Source organism: Sapajus apella, unplaced genomic scaffold (assembly GCF_009761245.1).
Source record: "Sapajus apella isolate SASKATOON/1434 unplaced genomic scaffold, GSC_monkey_1.0 scaffold1, whole genome shotgun sequence".
In the NCBI taxonomy this organism is placed as follows: Eukaryota; Metazoa; Chordata; class Mammalia; order Primates; family Cebidae; genus Sapajus; species Sapajus apella.
The window spans coordinates 8,564,310-8,583,555 of NW_022436941.1; the positions used below are offsets into that span (position 1 = coordinate 8,564,310).

A 19,246-nucleotide genomic window follows, 5' to 3' on the forward strand; every position below is an offset into this window, starting at 1 on the left:
CAAGTGCATTACACTTACTGTGCACTTTATTCCTATTATTACATTGTAACATATAATGAAATAATTACACAACTCACCGTAATGTAGAATCAGTGGAAGCCCTGAGCTTGTTTTCCTACAACTAGATGGTCCCATCTGGGGGTGATGGGAGACAGTGACAGATCATCAGACATTAGATTGTCATCAGGAATGTACAGCCTAGATCCCTTGTTTACACAGCTCCCTCCTGCATCCTTAACCTCAGCAGCTAATGCCGCCGCTGATCTGACAGGAGGTGGAGCTTAGGCAGTAATGCAAGCAATGGTGAGCGGCTATAAATACAGATCAAGCTTTGCTGGCTTGCCCGCCACTCACCTCCCACTGTGCAACCTGATTCCTAACAGGCCATGGTCCATGGGCCTGGGATTGAGGATCCCTGCTCCAGGACTTACTTCCGCCTGAGAGCTTAGGCAGAATGCTTGCAGAAACCTGATATGGAAGGTGAAGTGAAAGGTGGTGGGAGGAAGGGAAGCCCGGTGTATATGTGAGTGTGTGTGTATGTTCGTGTGCCTGAGGCTGGGTGCTTCTCCAGGACCCCTGTACCTCCCAGTTCCTGGCCTGGATGGAGCCTGGGCAGGACAGAGGTATGTCTGAGTCAGGGTCTAACCAAAGAGGTAAGAAGTTGTGCCAGAGGCACCAGGCAAAACTGGAAGGGATGGGACGGAGGGCATGTGAATGGGAACTATTAACTGCCTGGGGATGGGAGGGTCAAGGCTTTGCTCTAGAGAAGGGTGGGCAGTAGAGTTGGGCCTTGAAGAGTGAGTAGGAGTTTGCTGGGCCATGACAAAAGAGGAAAAGCATTTTGAGCTCGAGAGGGCTGAGGGCTATGAAAAGGTGGACTAGCTCAAAGGATGCTGAACTGTCAGCTGCAACAGAGGAGGTGAGACAAAATAGTCAGTAGCCTGAGGTCAGAGAGGCTTTAAAGGCTAAGTGGAGGACCAGGAACTCCATCCTGAGGGCCCTAGGGCCATGGAAGAGTTGACGCAAGGGAATGAGAGATTCCTTCAACTGCCCTGAAATGGGTCTAAAAATGCTTGGGAGGCAAAATCCCAGACACAGTGCTGGGTAGGATGTGATGGCTGGGGTAAGAGTGTAGATGATGACATCCATGTCTCTGGTTTGAAAGCCCCTGAGGTAAGGAACTGGGCCCTGGGGTTGGAGGGATATAGCAGATTTGGGGACAATGATGAGAGTTGGTTCTGGCCAGGTAGGCTGGAGCCTGGAGCACTCTGAATTGGGGATCCTGGATCTGGCTCCCCATCCTGGAGAGAGACTCTGATGTCCCCTGTCTCAGTACTGGGACTCTGGGCCATACAGCCCTTGTCCCACGAGGACCCTGTCCCAAGCTTTTCATGGTCTACTATTCTCAGGCTCCCTGGGCAGAAGAGGTAGGCTGGGAGACTCGGTAGAGGCTGGGCCTTGAAGCCAGGGAAAGGACAAATCAGGCTGGCAGCTTTGAATACCACTCCCCTTAGCTGCCCTTCGAGCCACCCCCAACCAGGATGCCCAGGCAGGGGATGCTGTAGTTGCGCAATCTTGCAGAAGTGGAGCTGTGAATCTCGGGGTAGCCTACAGTGACATGGAGGCTCTTGGGTGGGTAGTTCCTTTGAGGAGAAGGGGTTTTTGCGTGTCCTGGGATTAAGGTGAGTACCAGCGGCTAGCGGATCTGTGGTGGCCAGTGGGAGTGGAGAGTCAAGTTTCTGCAGGTGAGTGGGGACGAGAAGTGAGGGCTTGTGCCCACGGCTCCTGGTATTTTTCCACCCACTCCTGTGCCTAATAACGTGTCCCTGGCTGCCAGTCATCCTCTCCTTTACCACCTATGACCCGGTGGGGCTGGGATCAAGTCTGCCGAGGCAGGGTGGGGAGGCAAGGGCCAACTCCTCCACTGCCTCACCCTATTTAGGTGTGGCTGCAGGGAATGTGAGTGAGAGCATGTGTGTGTACTGTGTGTGTGCATGCACCTGTGCAGCGCCACAGCGGGGCGCCCTTGAGGCCTCACCGCGCACACTGTCTGACCCCCTGCGGAGCAAAAGGAGACAAGGGCCCGACAAGGTCTGGGGTTACCTGCGGGACAAGGACCCCACCTTACCTCACTGCTCTGTGAGCACCGCCCACTGCGCTGAACTGTGCTCCTTCAGGGAAGGGAGAAGGAGGCAAAAGAAGCCTTTAGAAGGAATCTCTAGCACAAATTTAACCACGAACAGAAGATCTATGAGAAGAAAGGAAAATAAAAACTTAGGCGAAAACAGACACAACATCTGAATAAATGCACAGGAAGTGCATATCACAGTCCGCCCTGGAGGAAAAGACTAATGCCAGTTCTTCCCAAGCAAGTGTCCAGATTCAGGGCAACCCCGTCACAGTTCAAAGAGGTTTGCTTTTCCAGAGCCTGAAGCATGCAGTCTCAACTTCTGACAACTGGAAATGTATAAGAATGCTTCGACATGTTTGTAAATGACCAACAAGGAGGAAAGATTGGCTATTAAACTCAGTAGTAACTATTCAGAAACAGGAAAATTGATCAGATAACTAGAATCCAGTAACAAAGATTAGTACAAAATTAGGAAAAGTTCCTACCAATCGTTAAAAAGAAGTTAAATAAGCCTCAGAAAAAATGAGTGAAAGGTGGGTAACTTACACAAGAACCGCTCTTTTGAGAGTAAGGACCACTCTGTTCCCTTAGTACTTGGCACCCAGCAAACACACCATAAATGCTCAATGACTGAATGCTCATCACTGGTAATCAGAGAAATGCAAATTAAAACAACTGCATAGGATATTTTACTTAACAGACTGTCAAAAAGTGAAAAAAAACATATCGTGAGTTGGGAGGAGCACGAGGAAATGTGTACTATCTCATGATGGTGATGAATATGAATTGGTAACAGTTTTTTGTGGTGTGCCATAGCACAAAATTGAAAACAGCACAAATGTGCATTACTCTGGGCTCACTAAATAGGCACAGAATAAAACGAGTCAGTTTCTTGTCCTCAGCAAGTAAACTAGAGAGTAGATCCACGCGGCCTGGAGTCTAGGACACTCCTCCAGTGTGAACAGCCACAATTCACCGACGATGTGTACAGCCGGGGCATGCAAGGCCGAAGGCAAGCCACCACGCGGTAAATGCCCGGACTCCGAGAAGGGGTGGAATTTATTTAGAGGAGGGAGCCTTTTGGAGGGCAAAGCAGCCCCTGGGAAAGTGTTCTTTCTAAACCCTCCTGCTCGTCTCTGTCTAGAAAATTAAGCGCGCCCCCTGGTGGGGTAGAGAGGAAGGCGAAGAAAAAGGGGTCTTGGAGGAGAATAAAGTGTGTGTGGGTGGAAGAAACCCGAAGAGAGAATGCCAGGAAATGTGGACGCCCCACGGCGGCCCGGGTGATCTCCATGCTCAAGTCACGCTCTCCAGGGGAGTGACTGCTCCTGAGGCTGCAAGGGGCCGCCTCAGCTAGTGCTGATGATGGCTACAGAGTTCTTTCTCGAGCTCCCCCCCCCCCCTTTGCACACACAGCCCCCCCCCCCCCCCCCCCCCCCCCCCGCCGTGTAGAGTTCGTGCCTTCCTCATCTATTAGTTCTCAGCTATCACCTTCCCTGGCCCCACCCTGGTCAGGCCTTCTGTTGCCGCGGCGCACGCAGCACCCCAGACCTCGCCTTCGTCTTCGTATTACTAGAGCTGCCCCATAGTGATTCAGGTCTGCCTTCCACCCAGGCTGTGGCCCTCTTCAGGGCAGTACGGTACCTGTTCTGCTCACCATTGCACCCTGAGCCCAGGGCAGGCCTGGCATCTGAGCAGATGCTACTGCACTCAGAACCATGGCCCTCGCAGGAGGGTGGCAGGCTCGGTGGCAGGTTCAAGGCCGAGCAGAGGAACTTTATTAGAAGGACAGGGCGAAACATATTTACATGGGCCAAGCAGGGACCTTAAGAAGCAGGGGCGGGAGCGGAGTCCCAGCTCAGACGAGTTCCACCTTGGCGTTGGGGTACACCGCCACCACATCGTAGCCCTCGGGCGGCTTCACTCGCGCCTTGGCGTGACTCTCACAGTAGAGCCGCTCGTCCAGAAAGAAGTAACCACGCTGCTTGAGGTTCAGGCCGCAGTCGCTGCACATGAAGCACTCGGGATGGTAGAGCTTGTCCCGCGCCTTGACGATGGTGCCCCTGATGAGGGGAAGGAGAAAGGACCGTGTCGAGTGACTGCCGGGTTCGCGACGGCGCCCGCATCCAGGGCCCTGGAGGGCTGGGGTCCGGGAGGGGCAGCGGGGGCGGGTACTCACACGATGCCGTGGCCGCAGCGCGTGCACTCGGGCAGCCCCTGCAGGCCGCTCAGCGGAGCGCCCAGCTTGCCCGCCGTGGGCTTGAGGTTCCGGGGGCCGCCAGGCCCGGGCCGCTCTCCTGAAACCCGGAGCGTAGATGGTATGAACGGGGTGAGGAGGTCAGAACTCCATGTATGCGGGGTGTTTGGTTGGGCCCCGTTTCCGGGGCCATCGGCACCGAGACTGGAGAACTGGTTTGCCGGTCGTGGGGTGAGGGGCAGCGACAGGGAGTGGAGTGGGAATCAGGAAGCAAAGGTGTAGCAAGGGTGTGGGACCCGGCCGGCCGCAGAGACCGAGGAGGGCGGGTGCTGGGAGGTGGGATGTGGCGTCGCTAGGGGGCAACAAGGGCACCGCAGGGAGGGGGAAGGCAGGTGGGGACACATGGCAGGAGTCTTACCGCCCTCGCCGGCCTCCAGCATGCCCTGCAAGTAGCGGAAGGAGCCTGACTGCTTGGGCTCTGCAGCCACGGGCTCTGCTGACTCCCGTAGCATCCTGTACACCTCGGAGCCCAGGTCGACTCTGCAGTCCCGGCTCCGCGGGAGGCCCCTGGTTGGGTCAGCGCTGGGAGGGAGAAAGAGATAGAGGAGGGACAGGCATGCAGTTCCAGCTTTCACTGTGCACTCAGGGTCTGGTGAGGTTTATGAGTCATAATGCAACCAGCTGAGACCCAAGGATCAAGTGTCAGGGGTCAGGATGGGACAGAGTGAGATTTGAGGGATCAGGGGTTAAGATGGGTTCTGGGCATGGCACCGAAGGCATCTCTGTGTTACCTGGGGGGTGGAGACACATGCAGGGTGCTCATCTGGGCTGGCAGGGTGGCCTCGCTGCTGCCATTGTGAGGGACTGGAAAGTGAGGGGGTTGTCCGTATGGAGATCCCAGGCTTGGTCTGCCATCTTCTGGCCCAGTCCCGGTGCCTGAGGGCCGCCTGCTGGTTGTTGGACTGCCATCCTGTGAGACAGAGGCCTAAGGCACTGGGAGACCCTCTGACCTCTGGCCATTCCTTGTCCATCCCACCTCTACCCTGCTTTGTTGTGCCAGGTGGTGGATGTCAGCTGGCCACCTCTGCTCTGGTGCCTCTGGCCTGTGGTGCTTAGCCAGGGAAGGGATTTCCAGGGAAGGGTAGGGCCTGGGGACTGGTTCTGCCCTTGCAGAAATGAGAAATGTCCTTAGAAAGTCAGACACAAAAACCTGAGCAGCTCAGACTCAGCCTGGGCTTGTGAGCCCTGCAGTGGTTCTGCCCACCACCACTCATGAAGGGATAGTACTAGGGCAGGCCTATTCCAAGAAGCCTTTTAAGGCCAGTGTGGCTACAGCAGGGTATGTGGCCTGCTGGCAGAGGTAGTCCTGGTGCCAAGCCTTCTCACCTGCCTGAACTGTGGTGGGTACTGGGTGGGCCCACGGCTAGGAACTCAAAAAAGGTAACTCTGTCCTGCAGCCAGGACGGGCCCTTGATCGTTGTGTATCCAAGATCCTTTGGGCAGGCTGAGGCTCGAGTGCTATTGTGAGGTCAGCCCCTTCTGGTCCTGCTCCTGTTCCCCATTTCCTGCTTTCCAGGCCACAATGAGAAGCCTTCTGCAGGCACAGCAGATGAGCGGCAGAGACCAGGGTAGGGCTCAAGGCTCTCTACCTCACTACCAACAGCCAGTCTGGTGCTCATGGCTGAAACAATTTGGGGAGGGGTGCTCTGAACCTGCCCCCTCAGACATGAGGAGAGGGCAGTATCTCTGTGGGTATGGGTCTGAGTGGGGACTGGGGATCTCTGTCCTTGCAGAGTCCAGAGCTGTGCTATTCCCAGCTTGCAAGCGCACACAAGCACACCCACAGCAATGTAAACAGAGGCATGCATGTTCTCACAAGCATGTTTTGAAGACACACACACACATGCATAAGGCCAACACATATGCACTTGCCAGTCTATTTACACACTACTAACCACACGTACATGGTTACATAGACTTGGAGCCAGCACTGGTCACCCTGGGGATGGCCATGGTGGCCTCCATGGCTGAGACTGGGCTGGCAGGCAGAGCAGCCTGATTTTAGGGTGATGCCTGAGTCCAGGCCATGGGGTTAGTCTTAGCCTCAGCCTGGGAAGGGACATGTAAACCTCCTCTCTGCTCTACAGTGTGGACAGAGAGCCCAGTGTGGACAGGAAAGGGTGCCTATCGTAGCAGGAAGAGCCCTGGTTTGGACTTAGGCAGCTCTGAGGCATAGTTGAGCCTGTGGGGTTCTGCCCTGACTGTCTCCTACTTTTTGCAGGGTGGGAACTTGGGGAATGGGCAGACCAGCAGTTGGGTGGGACCCCTCCATTTCTCCCAACCCATCAGACAAAGACGAGGGTCTTTCTGCCCAGGTGGCCCCCATCAATGCAGCAGTGACAGGAAGACCCCTATCCGCATCAGGCCCAACAAAAGCCCCTGAGCACTCTCATACATGTGACTGTGGAGCAGGCAGGCAGGCAGGGCTGGCCTCTAATGGGTACCAGATGGGCTGTGGCCAGTGGGGGTGGGGCTGGGCCTCCAGGCAGAAGCTTTGGTGGAAGGGAGGAGTTGGAGGGACTGGGACTGGGAGGAAGGAGGCTCTCACTCACTCTTACCCAGCAGGGTGCGGAGGTCCACTGCAGGGTTGTCAGAGCCATTGCCCCTCCCACGGCCACCCATGCAGCCGCCTCTTTAGGCCTGAACTCAGTGGCCAGGACACACATGGTTACCTCAGTTTTAGTCTGAGTCCCAGAGTTATCCCCTAACTGGGCAAGTCACTTCACCTCTCTGAACCTGTTTGTTTATCTATGAGCTGGAGAATGTGATGGTCTCCACGTCAGGTTCCTTGTAGAGATGAAATAAGACAATTGCACAGTGCCTGGCACAAAGCCCATACTTGTTGGATGAATGGCTTTCAGGGGAATTCCTGAGCCCACAGTCCTGGATTTTCCCCCTCTGTGGGTGGTGCGCTTCATACCATATGCTCCTCCACTCTGAGGACCAGTCTGCTGCCTACTTTGTTGTTGAAACTTTGGTGGATTTTTCAGCAGAATGGAGGTACCTACCTGCTTTGGGACACTCAACTTGGATGGAGGCAGGCACTGAGTTCAGATGAGCAGGTGCCATCTCCTAGAGGCTCAGTTCTAGCTCTCTGCTGGTCTGGGGAGGACAGGCTGAATGTGCAAGGACTGCCTGCCCCACCTGGCTTGCTTCTCCCCATCACCTGGTTCTGAGCATAATTGCCACTCCCTCCAGAAAACCCTGCCTTATTACTATCCTTCCTCCACCCTGGGCTGTGCCAAGTGCCTCCTGTATTCCCACAAAAGGCCTGGGAGAAGGAGCTTCTCCTATGGCCCCATGGGGAAGGTGGTCCTGAAGCTCCAGCTAGCCCTGTCCCATCCCACTCAGGGATGTGTGCCAGGGCACTTTATGCCACAGGGCCAACTGTGCTTTCCTCCTCCTCCGATGGCTCCAGCTCGCTCCACCCCCTCCCCAATACCCCGACTCAGGCAGAGGGTGGGAACAGCATGGGGACAATGGGCCCTGTGTCTGTGTTAGCAAGGACTCAGCCCTGCAGGGGCGGGGTGGGGTGTTTTTGTCACCACCCATGGAGCCCATGACCTTTTAAGTACAAAAGTGGGGCAGCAGCTGAGGGGCTGCCCTGGTGCTTGTGGAAACTGCTTCCTTCTCCAGTCTGAGCCTCTGGCAGCCTGGTCTTCAAGGGAGTCGGTGAGAATAAGTGTGGGGGAATGGGGAGCTGCTCTACAGTCACCAGCACCCCAGGCCCACCGGCCCTGAGCCTCTCCTGGAAGACTAAACCCCCTCCCATCCCGTCCTATCCATCCTGGCACTGCTGCCTCTGAGGGAGGCTGGGCCTTACACATGAGCTTGGGGCCCACACCATGCTGCTCCCCTCTGCCTGGCCCATGGCAAGCCTGGCTTATTTGTCTATGCCAACATCTACCCCTGCCCCTAAGGTCTGGGGTCCGTGGGGCCACAAGAGCAAGTTTCTGAGACACAGATATGGCCATTAATCCCTGAGGTCCAGGATAGAGAAGCCCAAGAACCTCTCTGTAGCCCTGCCCCACCACCTCATCTCTTGCCTCTGTCCTCTCATTCCTACCATCTTGCCCTTCCTTCCCCTGGACCTTTCTTTTCTTAGAACCTGAGGTACGAGACCTCGCCTCTGGGCCACACTTCCTCTTCCTGTACCCATTTGCCTGCTTTGCCCTTCCTAGGACTTCAGGTCTTGGCTTCAATACCCCTTCCTCCAGGAAGCCCTCTTTGACTCCTTGTCTGAGTCAAGTGACTACTCTGGGCTTCTTTGGTCCCTGGCTTCCCCTAGCCCAGAACTTCTAAGTACCTTTCCCCTGACAGAATGGGGACTGCCTGGCAGGTGGTAAGCCTCTGGCTTCAGGGATGTCAGCCAGACAGGGTAGGGGATAGGACAAGATGGGATTGCGGTAGAAGGTGAGGGAGAAGCCAGGGCACATCCTTCCCTCTGGTTCAGTGAAGCCTCTCCCTGCCTTGGCCCCTTTTCTTCCAGGTTGAGAGGGTGGACAAAAGTATCCCTGTAGGCCATGGTCTTACATGCTGGGACCTACGGTTCTGGCTCTATCACAGACCATCCCAGTCTCCTTGCCCAAACTCTGTGGCCCAGAGATGGCTCTGGATAATCCCCACTTGGCTACTCCTCATGCCATGGCAAAACAAGGCCCTAGACCAGCCTGGCCTCCTCACTCTTCTTGAGGACAGGGCCAGAGATATGACTTCTGTTAACACACAGAAAGGTGACTGGGCAGACAGGCCTGCATCCTGAGTTCTGCTAGAAGCATCACGGGATGGCCAGCAGAGAACTTCAGGCTTGGATAGGGCACCCCGAGGAGTGTCCCATAGCCTGAGGTCACTCCACAGCCTGAGACTGCCACTAACCTCCCCCCGCTGCAAGCACAGTGACTTCTTCCTAGTCTGGCATCACTGGGCACCAGAGTAAAGTCCAGCTGGGTGTGTGATAACCCCAACCAAGGCCTAGCCCAGCTCCTGGCCATCATAAGCACCTTGGTCCAGAATCCAGGATTGCCTGGAGTAGAGACAGAGCCCACAACAGGTGCTCATCTGAGGAACAGGGAATGAGGTATGGGCACGGTGCAGAGAAACCTTCTGCTTCAGTCTCTTGTCTTTTGTATCTGAGAGCCCCGGTGCGGAGACTCATTGTAGGTGAACCTGCATGCTGTCCTCTCTGCCCTGGGCTCACTCAGCCAGGCCAGGCCAGGCCAGGCAGTGTCTGTACATACCTGGGCCTCAGGGTTGATGTGGATCCTGTGTGCCTGAGCCTTCCTGTCATCAGGGGCACTGGGCCAGCTCCTGCCCTCAGGCCTGCAGCAGAAATTGTGATGGTCAGATATGTTTCCTACCATGCCCACCATGCCCGGGAGCCAGGATCAAGATGGGCTGGGCTCTGGGCTAGTGCTCTACAGGTAGAAAGACACCAGTCCAGTGCTTTCCGCTATACCGCAATGGTGACTGTTGTGGCAATGAACCACAACACTAGATCTGCCATCCTCCTGGAGCAGGGCTATATGCTTCCATCCCCAACAGCTCTGCCCAGTCCCTCTCTGATCTTCTTCCTGGAGATGTTGCAACAGAGGCTCTGCAGCTTCCCCACACTTCCACCCTCTTCGTGGCCTACAGAAGCTCAGCTCAAAGAGGCCCAGCTCACAGCACGGCAAGCCAGGCCTCACAGATTGACCAGCTAGGAGCCTATCCACTCATCCCCTGGGTATCTACAGCCTCTGGTGGGCTGTGGGGTCAGGCTTCCATCAGCTCTGGGGGAGGTGGAATGGAGGCTGTGAGGGGTGTGTCTTTCCTTCTGCTGCTGCCTCCGGCAGAGTCATCAACGAGTCTGCCCAGCCCAGATGGGAAACAGGCCATTAGGAAATTCCTGCTTCACCATAGAAACCAAAAGCCAAACACCACTCAGGAGGGAGAAAAACATCGTAAACCTGCCATAAGCAGGGCAGGCAGGCCAAGAGGCTACATGCCTGGACCCCAGCCCTGTCACTCAGTAGCCCTGTGAGAAGGCAGGCCGGGAAGGGGCATGGACACTGGACTGGCAGGTGGGTGTGAAGTGAGCCTGGTTAGACCAAAGGGGAATAATGTCCTCCAACTCACCCCAAGAGGCCTCCTGAGGCTTCTCGAGGTATCACTACTGATCTAGCAGCTTACCCTTGCCTCTCTACACCTTCAGTAGAGGGTTTTAATAATCCGTCTACGCCTATGGTCCATACTCACTCTGTACTTCCTCGCTTTTGCCCCTTCTGTAGTCCCTTGCAGGCTACCTCTCTACTCCACAGCCTTCCAGGCCCTGGCCGATAGAGCTCTGCTGCCCCAGGGCAACATCAGCCCCATGGTCTCTGTCTCTAACCCTCTTAACCAGGCTCCCAAGTGGCTACTCTAACTCACAGCTCTAACTGTGGCCTCTACCTACTCAGAGATCCTCTGGAATAAAGCTGAGATATCTTGTGTGGCTATTTGGCCTTATACTTCCCTGAAGGTCTGCTCAGAAGAGCAGTACAAGCCTGAGGTTTAAGGGTCAGAGGGCACAAAGTACCCAGAGCCATTAACGTGGCTCAGTGCATCAATTCAGAATGAAGGGCTTAATCATGTGTCATCCCCCATCCCAGGCTGGGATCTTAAAATGACAGCCAAAGGGTAGGCCGTGCAAAGGTACCCTGGACCACATGTGATGGACAACAGGGACTCTATTGGTGGCCTCACTGTTGGAGTTGATGTCAGGAAGGTCCTGGACCAATAGAACATGCCTAGGAAGTATGGTTTTGCTTGGATTGTTGGATGCCTGGCTTTGGGCTCAAAGCAAAATAAGCTCAGTGGGGAAGCTGGGCCTTTGATACACTTTTCATTCTGTGGGGAAGTCGGTGGGGGATTAGAGCTCTCTGTACACAAGAGGGCACATAGGGAAGCTGGTTTTAGTAGAACCCTGGGAGTGAGAGCACAGAGTAGCTCGCTCTAGCCAGCTCACCAGGCTGATTCCCTGCAGAGCCCTTGCCGTGTATCTGTGTGTTGCGGGGACAGGGAGGAGTGTCTTTGGGGCTTAGGCATAGGTCCTGGCATAGCAGGCAAGATAGGGAGCAGAGTCAAAAAGCTTACAAGTGGGAAGGTGTCCAGGAGAAGAAATGTTGGCTCTGAGGGTCAAGGTGGCCCTCATAGCTTGATCCCCCAGAGTCTGCATGTGTGAGGGTTGGAGATGGAGGCTACAGGGCAGGACTCAGATTTTCACTCTGACTGAGCAGGCCTGTTACATCATCGTCACTCAATGTCCAGTTCACAAGATAGTCCCTAATTTTGATTGAGGATATTATGGGCTCAAGAGATTAAATCACTTGCTGGAGCACAGCATAGTTCTCTCTCCCTCTCTCTCTTTTATGTGTAATTTTATGTGTCAACACAGCATAATTCTCAAACCAGCTCTGTGATAGTAGAGAATGTGCTCTTATCTGCTCCATGGCCAGTGACATTTTGGGGATAAATGCCCAGAGTAGAACAGGTCAGTGAACCTCTGGCTCCATCCATGCTTGGTTTGGAACAAAGGACAGGGGAAGGAAGGAAGGAAAGAAAGAGGGGGATCTCCACCCCACAACCCTCCGCTGACATCATACACTCTGGGAAGCTCCTGACTCAGGCCCCCTCTCAGGCACTCCTCCCCACTACTCCACTACGACTAGGGCTGCCCTTATTCAGCCACACAGAGTCAAGGCTGGAGGTGAGTCAGGGGCCAGGATCCCAGCCAAGTGGAGAGGCTTCAGAGGCCACTCGTGGGCAGAGTAGTGCTGACATTTCCCCCATCCAGTCCGTATCTCAGTGTGGAGGAGGGTGATGAATGTGATCCATCTATGGGAAAGGAAACCCAGGCTCATAGATGTCATCTGGGCACCTAAGGCTCCAGAGGCTGGATGAGGACCAGCTTTGCTGAACTCCAAAGCTGGGGCATCCTCACCATGTGCCAGGTAGAGCATATAAGGTCCTGGACTTGCAGCTGGGCCCACTCAGTGCCAAGGGCACAGTCAGGGATCCTGACCCCAACCCAGACCTGGCCATGGGCCAAGCACAAACAGAGGCTCCCTCACAGGCCTTTCCACTATGTTTAATGGCTCCAAGCCAGTGGCTCACCTCCCACCCTGCCAGCTCAGAGGCATAGTTAGCTGTGTTGTGGTTTGGGAGGCTTCGCCCACACCCTTCCATAGGGGGTTGTGAAAGTCCCTGTCAGGAGTGAACATGGCAGAGCTGATAAATTATGCCTGATTTCTGTGGATCAAGGTGGGGCTGGGGAGCGGGGAGATCCCACTCAGCCAGGCTTAGGCCAACTGCTTCTCAGAGCTGAGTAAAGACCCAGGACTTGAGCAAGGCTAGGTTCCCTTACCCAGTCCCCTGCTGGACCTTCCATCCCAGGACCATTGATGGGGCTTGGAAACCCACTGTCCTCCCCTATTTGGTAGCTACACAGCATTACACAGTCCATAGCAGGAACTTTTCCCAAATCCAGATTTAACCAGGGCAGAGGTGTGGGCCATGGTGGGGACAGCTGTGGGGCTGGTAGGAGTGGTCAGCAGCCAAGTGAAGGGTCTGTAGTCTTAGGAGAAAGCCCTGAGGTCAAATTTTGCTATCCCACTCCCTCTCTGTGTGACTTTAAGCACCTTCTAACCTTTCTGAGCCTCACTTGTCTCATCTGTGAAGTGGGGACTATAGTAGGTTTTACCTTTTTTAAGTTGGTAAATGACACTTAAGTGAGGTGTTGCATAAGAAACTACTTTGAAATGGTCATCAAGCTGGTCACTCAGGGGAGGGGAAAGGACTGACACAAATGCCCCAGAGGCTTTTGAAGGTCTTATTACAGTCGCCTGCAGCACTTGCCATAAGTGCCCCAACACACTTCTAGCCTAAATTAAAAGGGTATTTCTTCCCTTCTTAAGCTACCTGCAGCTTTAAACAGTATCTGCCAGGACCTCATGAAAGTGCTATTCATTGGGACTGTGTCTGGATGGAGCACCCAGAAGGTGAAGCAGAGAGGCTGTGTGAAGCTGGGCTCACCCAATATGCTGGCTGCCCATAACTGCCCACGTGGTCCCTCCATCCTCCCAGCCCAGCCCACCCTGCGCATACCTGCTCACAGAGAGTGTGAGGTGATCGTGGCAGCCCTTGATGCGGTTCTGTGCCTCCAGGTGTGTCATGAGCTCGGTGCTCTCACCATTGATGGCCTGGATCAGGTCTCCTGGGCACAGGGCAGCCAATGCAGCCTTGCTGCCAGCATGGACCTGCGGGCAGACAGGCCAGATGGCTGGGCACAGTCATGATGAAGCCTTACTGTGGTCTCTGCTCTAGACCTCCTCCAACCTCAGAACCTAGCCAGGGTGGCCTGCTACCAGCATAGCCTGTGGATGGGCAAACCGAGAGGCTGGTTGAGGTCCCCATGTAGCCTGGCTGCAGCCTTGCTGGAAATACCTCCAACTCCAACACCTGGAGGCCTCACAGGGCATGGAGGTATATGAGAAGGGCTTCCTCTGGGCTCCTGCAGCCTAGGTATGTGCCCAAGGACACGCAGGAGACACAGAGACACATGGAGACATATGTGCTCACAGATACATACAGAGCATGGACATGTCACAGATACCCTACATAGACAAGGCCCCACCCAGACAGACTATACCCCTTGACCTAACATTCAAACCCTTAGTGACTTTGCCTTCCTACTTACTTGATCTCATCTCATCCCCACCTCCACACCCACATTTTGTCCAGACCATCTAAATGTCTATGGGGGGGCTTATAGGTACCATATGTCGCTCACCTCCACACTTCTGCAAAAGCTGATCTCTCTACCTGGAATACTCTTCCTTTGACTCCCACACCCTCATCCTCCAGGTCTCAGCATAGATGCCACTTCCTCCGGGAGCCTCTCTGGGATCTCACTACCCTGTTTGCTCCCACCTTTCCCCCTTAAATTGTTTATGTTAATACTGCATTATAATTAAAGTGGGAAGGTCTTCTGGGTGCAGTGGTTCATGCCTGTAATCCCAGCACTTTGGGAGGCCAAGGTGGGCAAATCACGAGGTCAGGAGATCAAGACTATCCTGGCCAACATAGTGAAAGCCCATCTCTACTAAAAATAGAAAAATTAGCTGGGCATGATGGCAGATGCCTGTAGTCGCAGCTATTCAGGAGGCTGAGGCAGAAGAATTGCTTCAACCAGGAAGTCAGAGGTTGCAGTGAGCCAAGATCGTGCCACTGCACTTCTGCCTGGCGACAGAGCAAGACTCCATTTCTAAATAAATAAATAAAGGGAAGATCTGAACATCACCTCCCTGGGCAAGTCCAGGGCTATCCAGTTCCAGTTGCCAGTCTGGACTTGGGGGTCAGAGTTCTACCTCTACTTCTCCTGCAGGACAGGAACTCAGGCCTCAGTGCACTACTGACCCCTCAGGGTCAAGCAGTGTTCACATCTGGAAGCTCTTACAATGTTGGTCAACTAAAGAAGGGCAGGACAGGGGGTGGAGTTAGACTCACAGAGAGACCTACATAAGCAAACCAGGGGAATCTAGGCAATAGAGCACCCCTCACCCTGCCCTGGTCCCAACAGAGCCTTTAGAAATAGATTTCCTACCCAGCCTCTCCGGCTAGTGCCCAGCTGGTTCAAGAGCTGCCAGTAACCCCGTTCTTTTGGATGGGAGCTCCTACTGGTGGGAACTCCTAGAAGCCCAGGCAGGCTCAGTTCAGCCAGGTCTCAGTAGTGAGTAGATAAACCTGATGTGCTGGCAGCTCCTTGGCTGGAGGCCTGATGTTGGCACTGCCCAAGGTGACGTTCTGAAGCATGACACCTTTAGCCAACCATCCCATCATTAATGTTTACTTGTAGGGCCTGGGTACCTGTGCAAGCCTGTCATCCTGGGGGAGACACACACTTCGTACCATCCCACCCTCCCCTCAAGGCCCTCCTCCGGCCTCCTCCCCTTTATGGATACTTGCCTTGCGCCAGGGCCTGGGCTCCATGCTTTACCCATAACTAGCTCACAGCAACCCCTCAACCACCTGGTATGGCAGAGGCTGTTCTCGTCTCTATTTTACAGATGAAGAAAGAGAAGCTTGGGGGAGGGGTGCCATGCCCTAGTCCCCACACCAGAGAGAAATCTTTCTTTAGGGGGCGGCTAACTGCGGCAGGATGACTCAGCCAGCACAAGGGGTACATTCAGGCTTCTGTGGGCGGAGGAAGTTTCTTGAAAGCAGGGGTGGCTGGGATGCTGCCAGTACTACTGAGCTAGGGGAGTTCAGGTCAGAGAGGGCATGAGGCCAAGAAATTGTGACTGTCTCAGCCACCTTTACATGCATTATCTCATTAATCCTGAAAGCAAGCCCATTTCCTAGATGAGGAAACTGAGGTCCCGAGAAGCAGAGAAGGATAGTTAATTGATAAAAGACTGAATCAAGATTTCAATCGAGGCCACCTGGTTCCAAATTTAAAACTATGCTCTTAACACCTGTACTTTTCTTCCAAAAGAGGTGAGTGAAGAGAGAGTGTCCCAGGGAGAGACTGTTCCAGGCAGAAGGACCAACACGTATAACGGCATATCTGGAGAGAAAGTAGAAGGAGGGTTGTATGGGCCAAGCATCATTAGTGAGGGGAGAATGGAAGAGATGAAGTCAGAAAAGAGGCAGGGACCAGATCTTGCAGAGTCTTGTACACCTGGGTGGGAAGCTGGCATTTCTCCTGGGTGGCTGGAAACCATGGAGGGCTCTAAGCAGGGAAGTCACAGGACAGACTGGAGTTCAGGCTGATCCCTCTAGCACCTAAGTACAAGATAAACAGAAAGAAGGAACAGAGAGAGGAACAGTGAAGTGAGGTACGTGGCAAAGGCATGAATCAGCCCCTCACCGGTAGTGGCTGCATTCCCAGTCCCTGCTCCACCAGCCTAGATGTTGTGGGCTGGGAAACCAAGTCAGAACCAGGTGCCACATTGTCCCGCACAGTCACAGCAAACTCCAGACTGCCTGGATTCCTCCTGTCTCCACTCTGCTTCTCTGGGTCTATTACGTTAGCCTCTCTGTGCCTGCGTCTCCATCTGTGTAAGGCCAGAGGGAGTCCTTACTTCTAAAGGCTGTTGTTAAGGACTACTTGAGAAAATCAGGGCATGTAAAGCCCCCAAAGGAGGCTGGGCATAAGGTGGTGCTCATTCCAGGGACTGGTTCCCGGGAGGGAGCTTTTACCAGCACCCATTAGGGTGGGGCCTGGCACACCCTGGATGCTTGGCCGAGGCCAGCCATCATTATAGCCCTCACTGCCAGGTCCCTGGGGCCGAATGAGGTGGGCCTTGAACATATCCTGAGCCTTTCATCTCCCACTGAGGAGAAGGAGCCCCAGATGATGTTCTTGGGGCTCCCCAAGGCTTCATGGGCTGAGACTGCAAGCCCCTAGCACTGCCGGGCCTATAGCCTCCTCCCTGTCTGTGTGAGGCTGGCCTTCCCTACCAGGTCCGGGATAGGAGAGGCCCTGGAAACAAGGGAGGGGCTGGATCTTGAGCCCCCTTGGTAAAGACACTCCCACATATCTTCAGTCCCTGTAGACCTGACCTGGAGGTACCTGCTAGGCAAGCTGCAGCCTGTGCCTCTCCAGTGCTGGAAATCTCCTCAGATCCCACCCAAACCCAATCTCAGCCATCCTGGCTCCTTGGGCCTGAGTTGCTGCCGCGTGACTTTGGGGGACAAGGGAGGCTCTTCCTGGCAAACCCTCTCCCAGATTGCCTGCCTGCCTGAGGCCTGCATCTCCAGTCAGCTCCAAACAAGGCCGTTGCTGCTGCCGCTGCTGCCGTAGCTGGGGCTGTGACGTGTGGGGGCCTATCCTCCGCGGGCAGGCAGCCGCGTGGGCAACAGATGTCTCAGCTCCCTGCCGCCTGCAGCCGTCAGCCGCCGCCACTGAGCCTGTCAGCGGCCTCACGCCCAGGGTGCCTGGCCAGCCGGCCTAGTGCCCCCACCAGCCCCCTCAGCGGACACACAGCATGACACACACAAGCAGACACAGAGGCTTGCGTGTGCGTACACGCACGCACGCGCGCGCACACACACACACACACACACACACACACACACACAGCAGGAATCCCATAAGCGGGAGATGAAAGGCTCCGCGATGTGTTGAAGGCCCACCTCACTCCGCCCCAGAGACCTGGCAGTGAGGGCAGATGTGGGAAGCCTCCTAGGACAGCTGGGCCTGCCTGTCACCCTGGCCCCCAGAAATGGGATTCCATGATTCCACGCTCCACCCGGTGCCCACCCTCTCCCAAGAACTGGAGAGAAGTCTCTGAAAGCCCAGCCAGCTCAACCCAGCCCCCATTGCAAGAGGTAGCAGTAGGGTGGGGTAAGGTGCTTCTCTGGGACTCTAACATAGCCCCCAAAGACAAGATCAGCCTGTGTGGGAGGGAGGGATGGCCCTCAGATCGTCCCAGGTCATCTCCTCTGCTCCTTCCAGACTGAGAGCCGCCAAGGGCAGGGCCTGGGTTCTCTCCTCTTCTGTCCCTTAGGCTGGGACTCCCAAGGACAGGGTCTGAGTCCTCTCTTCTGCCCCTCCACATGGGCCAGGATCCTGTCTCCCCTAGACAGGCACCCCCTCAAGCAGGGCCTGAGTCACCTCTTCCACTCCTCTATCCTCAGAGCAGCCACCCTCCAGGGCTGTGCCCACTCCTTTTCCTCCTCTGTCCCAAGCTTGGGGCAAGGCAGGGCCCTGGGAAACTTGAAGAACTGGCCTGAGGCTATCCCAGCCCCTGGCTTTGTGTTGTCTTGCGGGGAGTGGTCTCACAACCTCACAATTAAGGCTCCCTTTCCCCTGGAAGCCAAAAATTCCTCCTACTCACTTCTCCTTAGGGTGACTGAGGTCATGAATGAGAAACTGACTCACATCAAAGTGGGAAGTGGATGGATCTTTCACTTCTCGGATTCAGCGAGGACCCCAGACCTCCCAGGGTCACCCAGCTCTGCAGGCAGCGACCCTTGATAGGGGAGGGGGGCTCTAAATCATTTTGCCCCAGATCTTCAGGCAGGGATGAGTCTGAAAAGTTTCTGGGCCTCTGTAGGGCTGTCTAGACCCCTGGCCCATCTCTGCCGGTCCTTCCCGGGTCCACAGCGGCTACCCGTAGATGAGGCCAGCGCGGAGGCCGGTGCGTGAACTCTTGGGAGACTCTCCGCGGGATCTGGCAGGCAGGCCCAGCGCGGGAGGAGGGCGGCTGGGGCTGCCTGCCCTGCCTGGAAGCCGCCTCTACAGCGTGCGGGACACCCAGGCCAACCCTCCGCCTTCCAGCCTCGGATACCTCGGATACCTAGGGGATCTGGGTCCCGGGCGGACCGCGAGGACCCGGTCTCAGACCCGGGACCGCTCTGCCGCCCCGCAGCCGCCGAACTCACCCGCGAGATGGTGAGGGGCGCGCTGAAGTCCCGGCCGCCCACCAGGCGGAAGCCCCAGGGCGAAGGCCCGCGCAGGGTCACGGAATGGGGCATCGCGGGCCGGAGCCGCAGCCGGAGCCTGAACCCGACTCTGAGGAGCCGCCGCCACCGCCGCCGCCTGGACGCCGCGCCCCGCCCCCGGCCCGCCCGTCCCCGTTTCCCTCGGCCCGGCCCCCGCCCCCGCTCCCGGCGCGCCCGGATTGGCCCCGTGGCCGGCCCGACCCTCCCACTTCGGGGGCTCTGAGGACCCGCCCTCAGTCCCGGCTGCCTGCAACCCAGCACCTCCAGCCAGCTCTCAAGAGACCCCCGGGTTTGGACGGCCCCGACGGCCTGGATCCTGCTTCAGGCCTCAGATCTGCGGGCGGCGGACCCAAACCCGGCTGCCGACACCGGCCCTTTGAAGTCCCTTCTAGGGGCGG

General features: G+C 55.7%; 1 protein-coding gene across 3 annotated transcripts; it reads right to left on the reverse strand.

Moving 5' to 3' along the window:
- Nucleotides 1-3,883: 3,883 nt before the first annotated feature.
- Nucleotides 3,884-18,954, reverse strand: PDLIM4 (PDZ and LIM domain 4). Of its 3 annotated transcripts, none has more exons than XM_032258176.1 (7): nt 18,789-18,954; nt 13,506-13,657; nt 9,623-9,704; nt 5,117-5,295; nt 4,744-4,907; nt 4,308-4,425; nt 3,884-4,191 (listed from the first exon to the last, which is right to left on the reverse strand). In XM_032258176.1, exons 1-7 carry the CDS (start codon nt 18,879-18,881, stop codon nt 3,987-3,989), a joined length of 993 nt encoding a protein of 330 aa, XP_032114067.1. In that variant the 5' UTR covers nt 18,882-18,954; the 3' UTR covers nt 3,884-3,986. The 3 variants fall into 3 exon arrangements, with proteins under 3 accessions (XP_032114067.1, XP_032114137.1, XP_032114193.1); XM_032258246.1 differs by lacking the exon at nt 18,789-18,954 and adding an exon at nt 15,366-16,683; XM_032258302.1 differs by lacking the exon at nt 4,308-4,425 and having other exon boundaries at nt 4,121-4,191.
- Nucleotides 18,955-19,246: the final 292 nt, after the last annotated feature.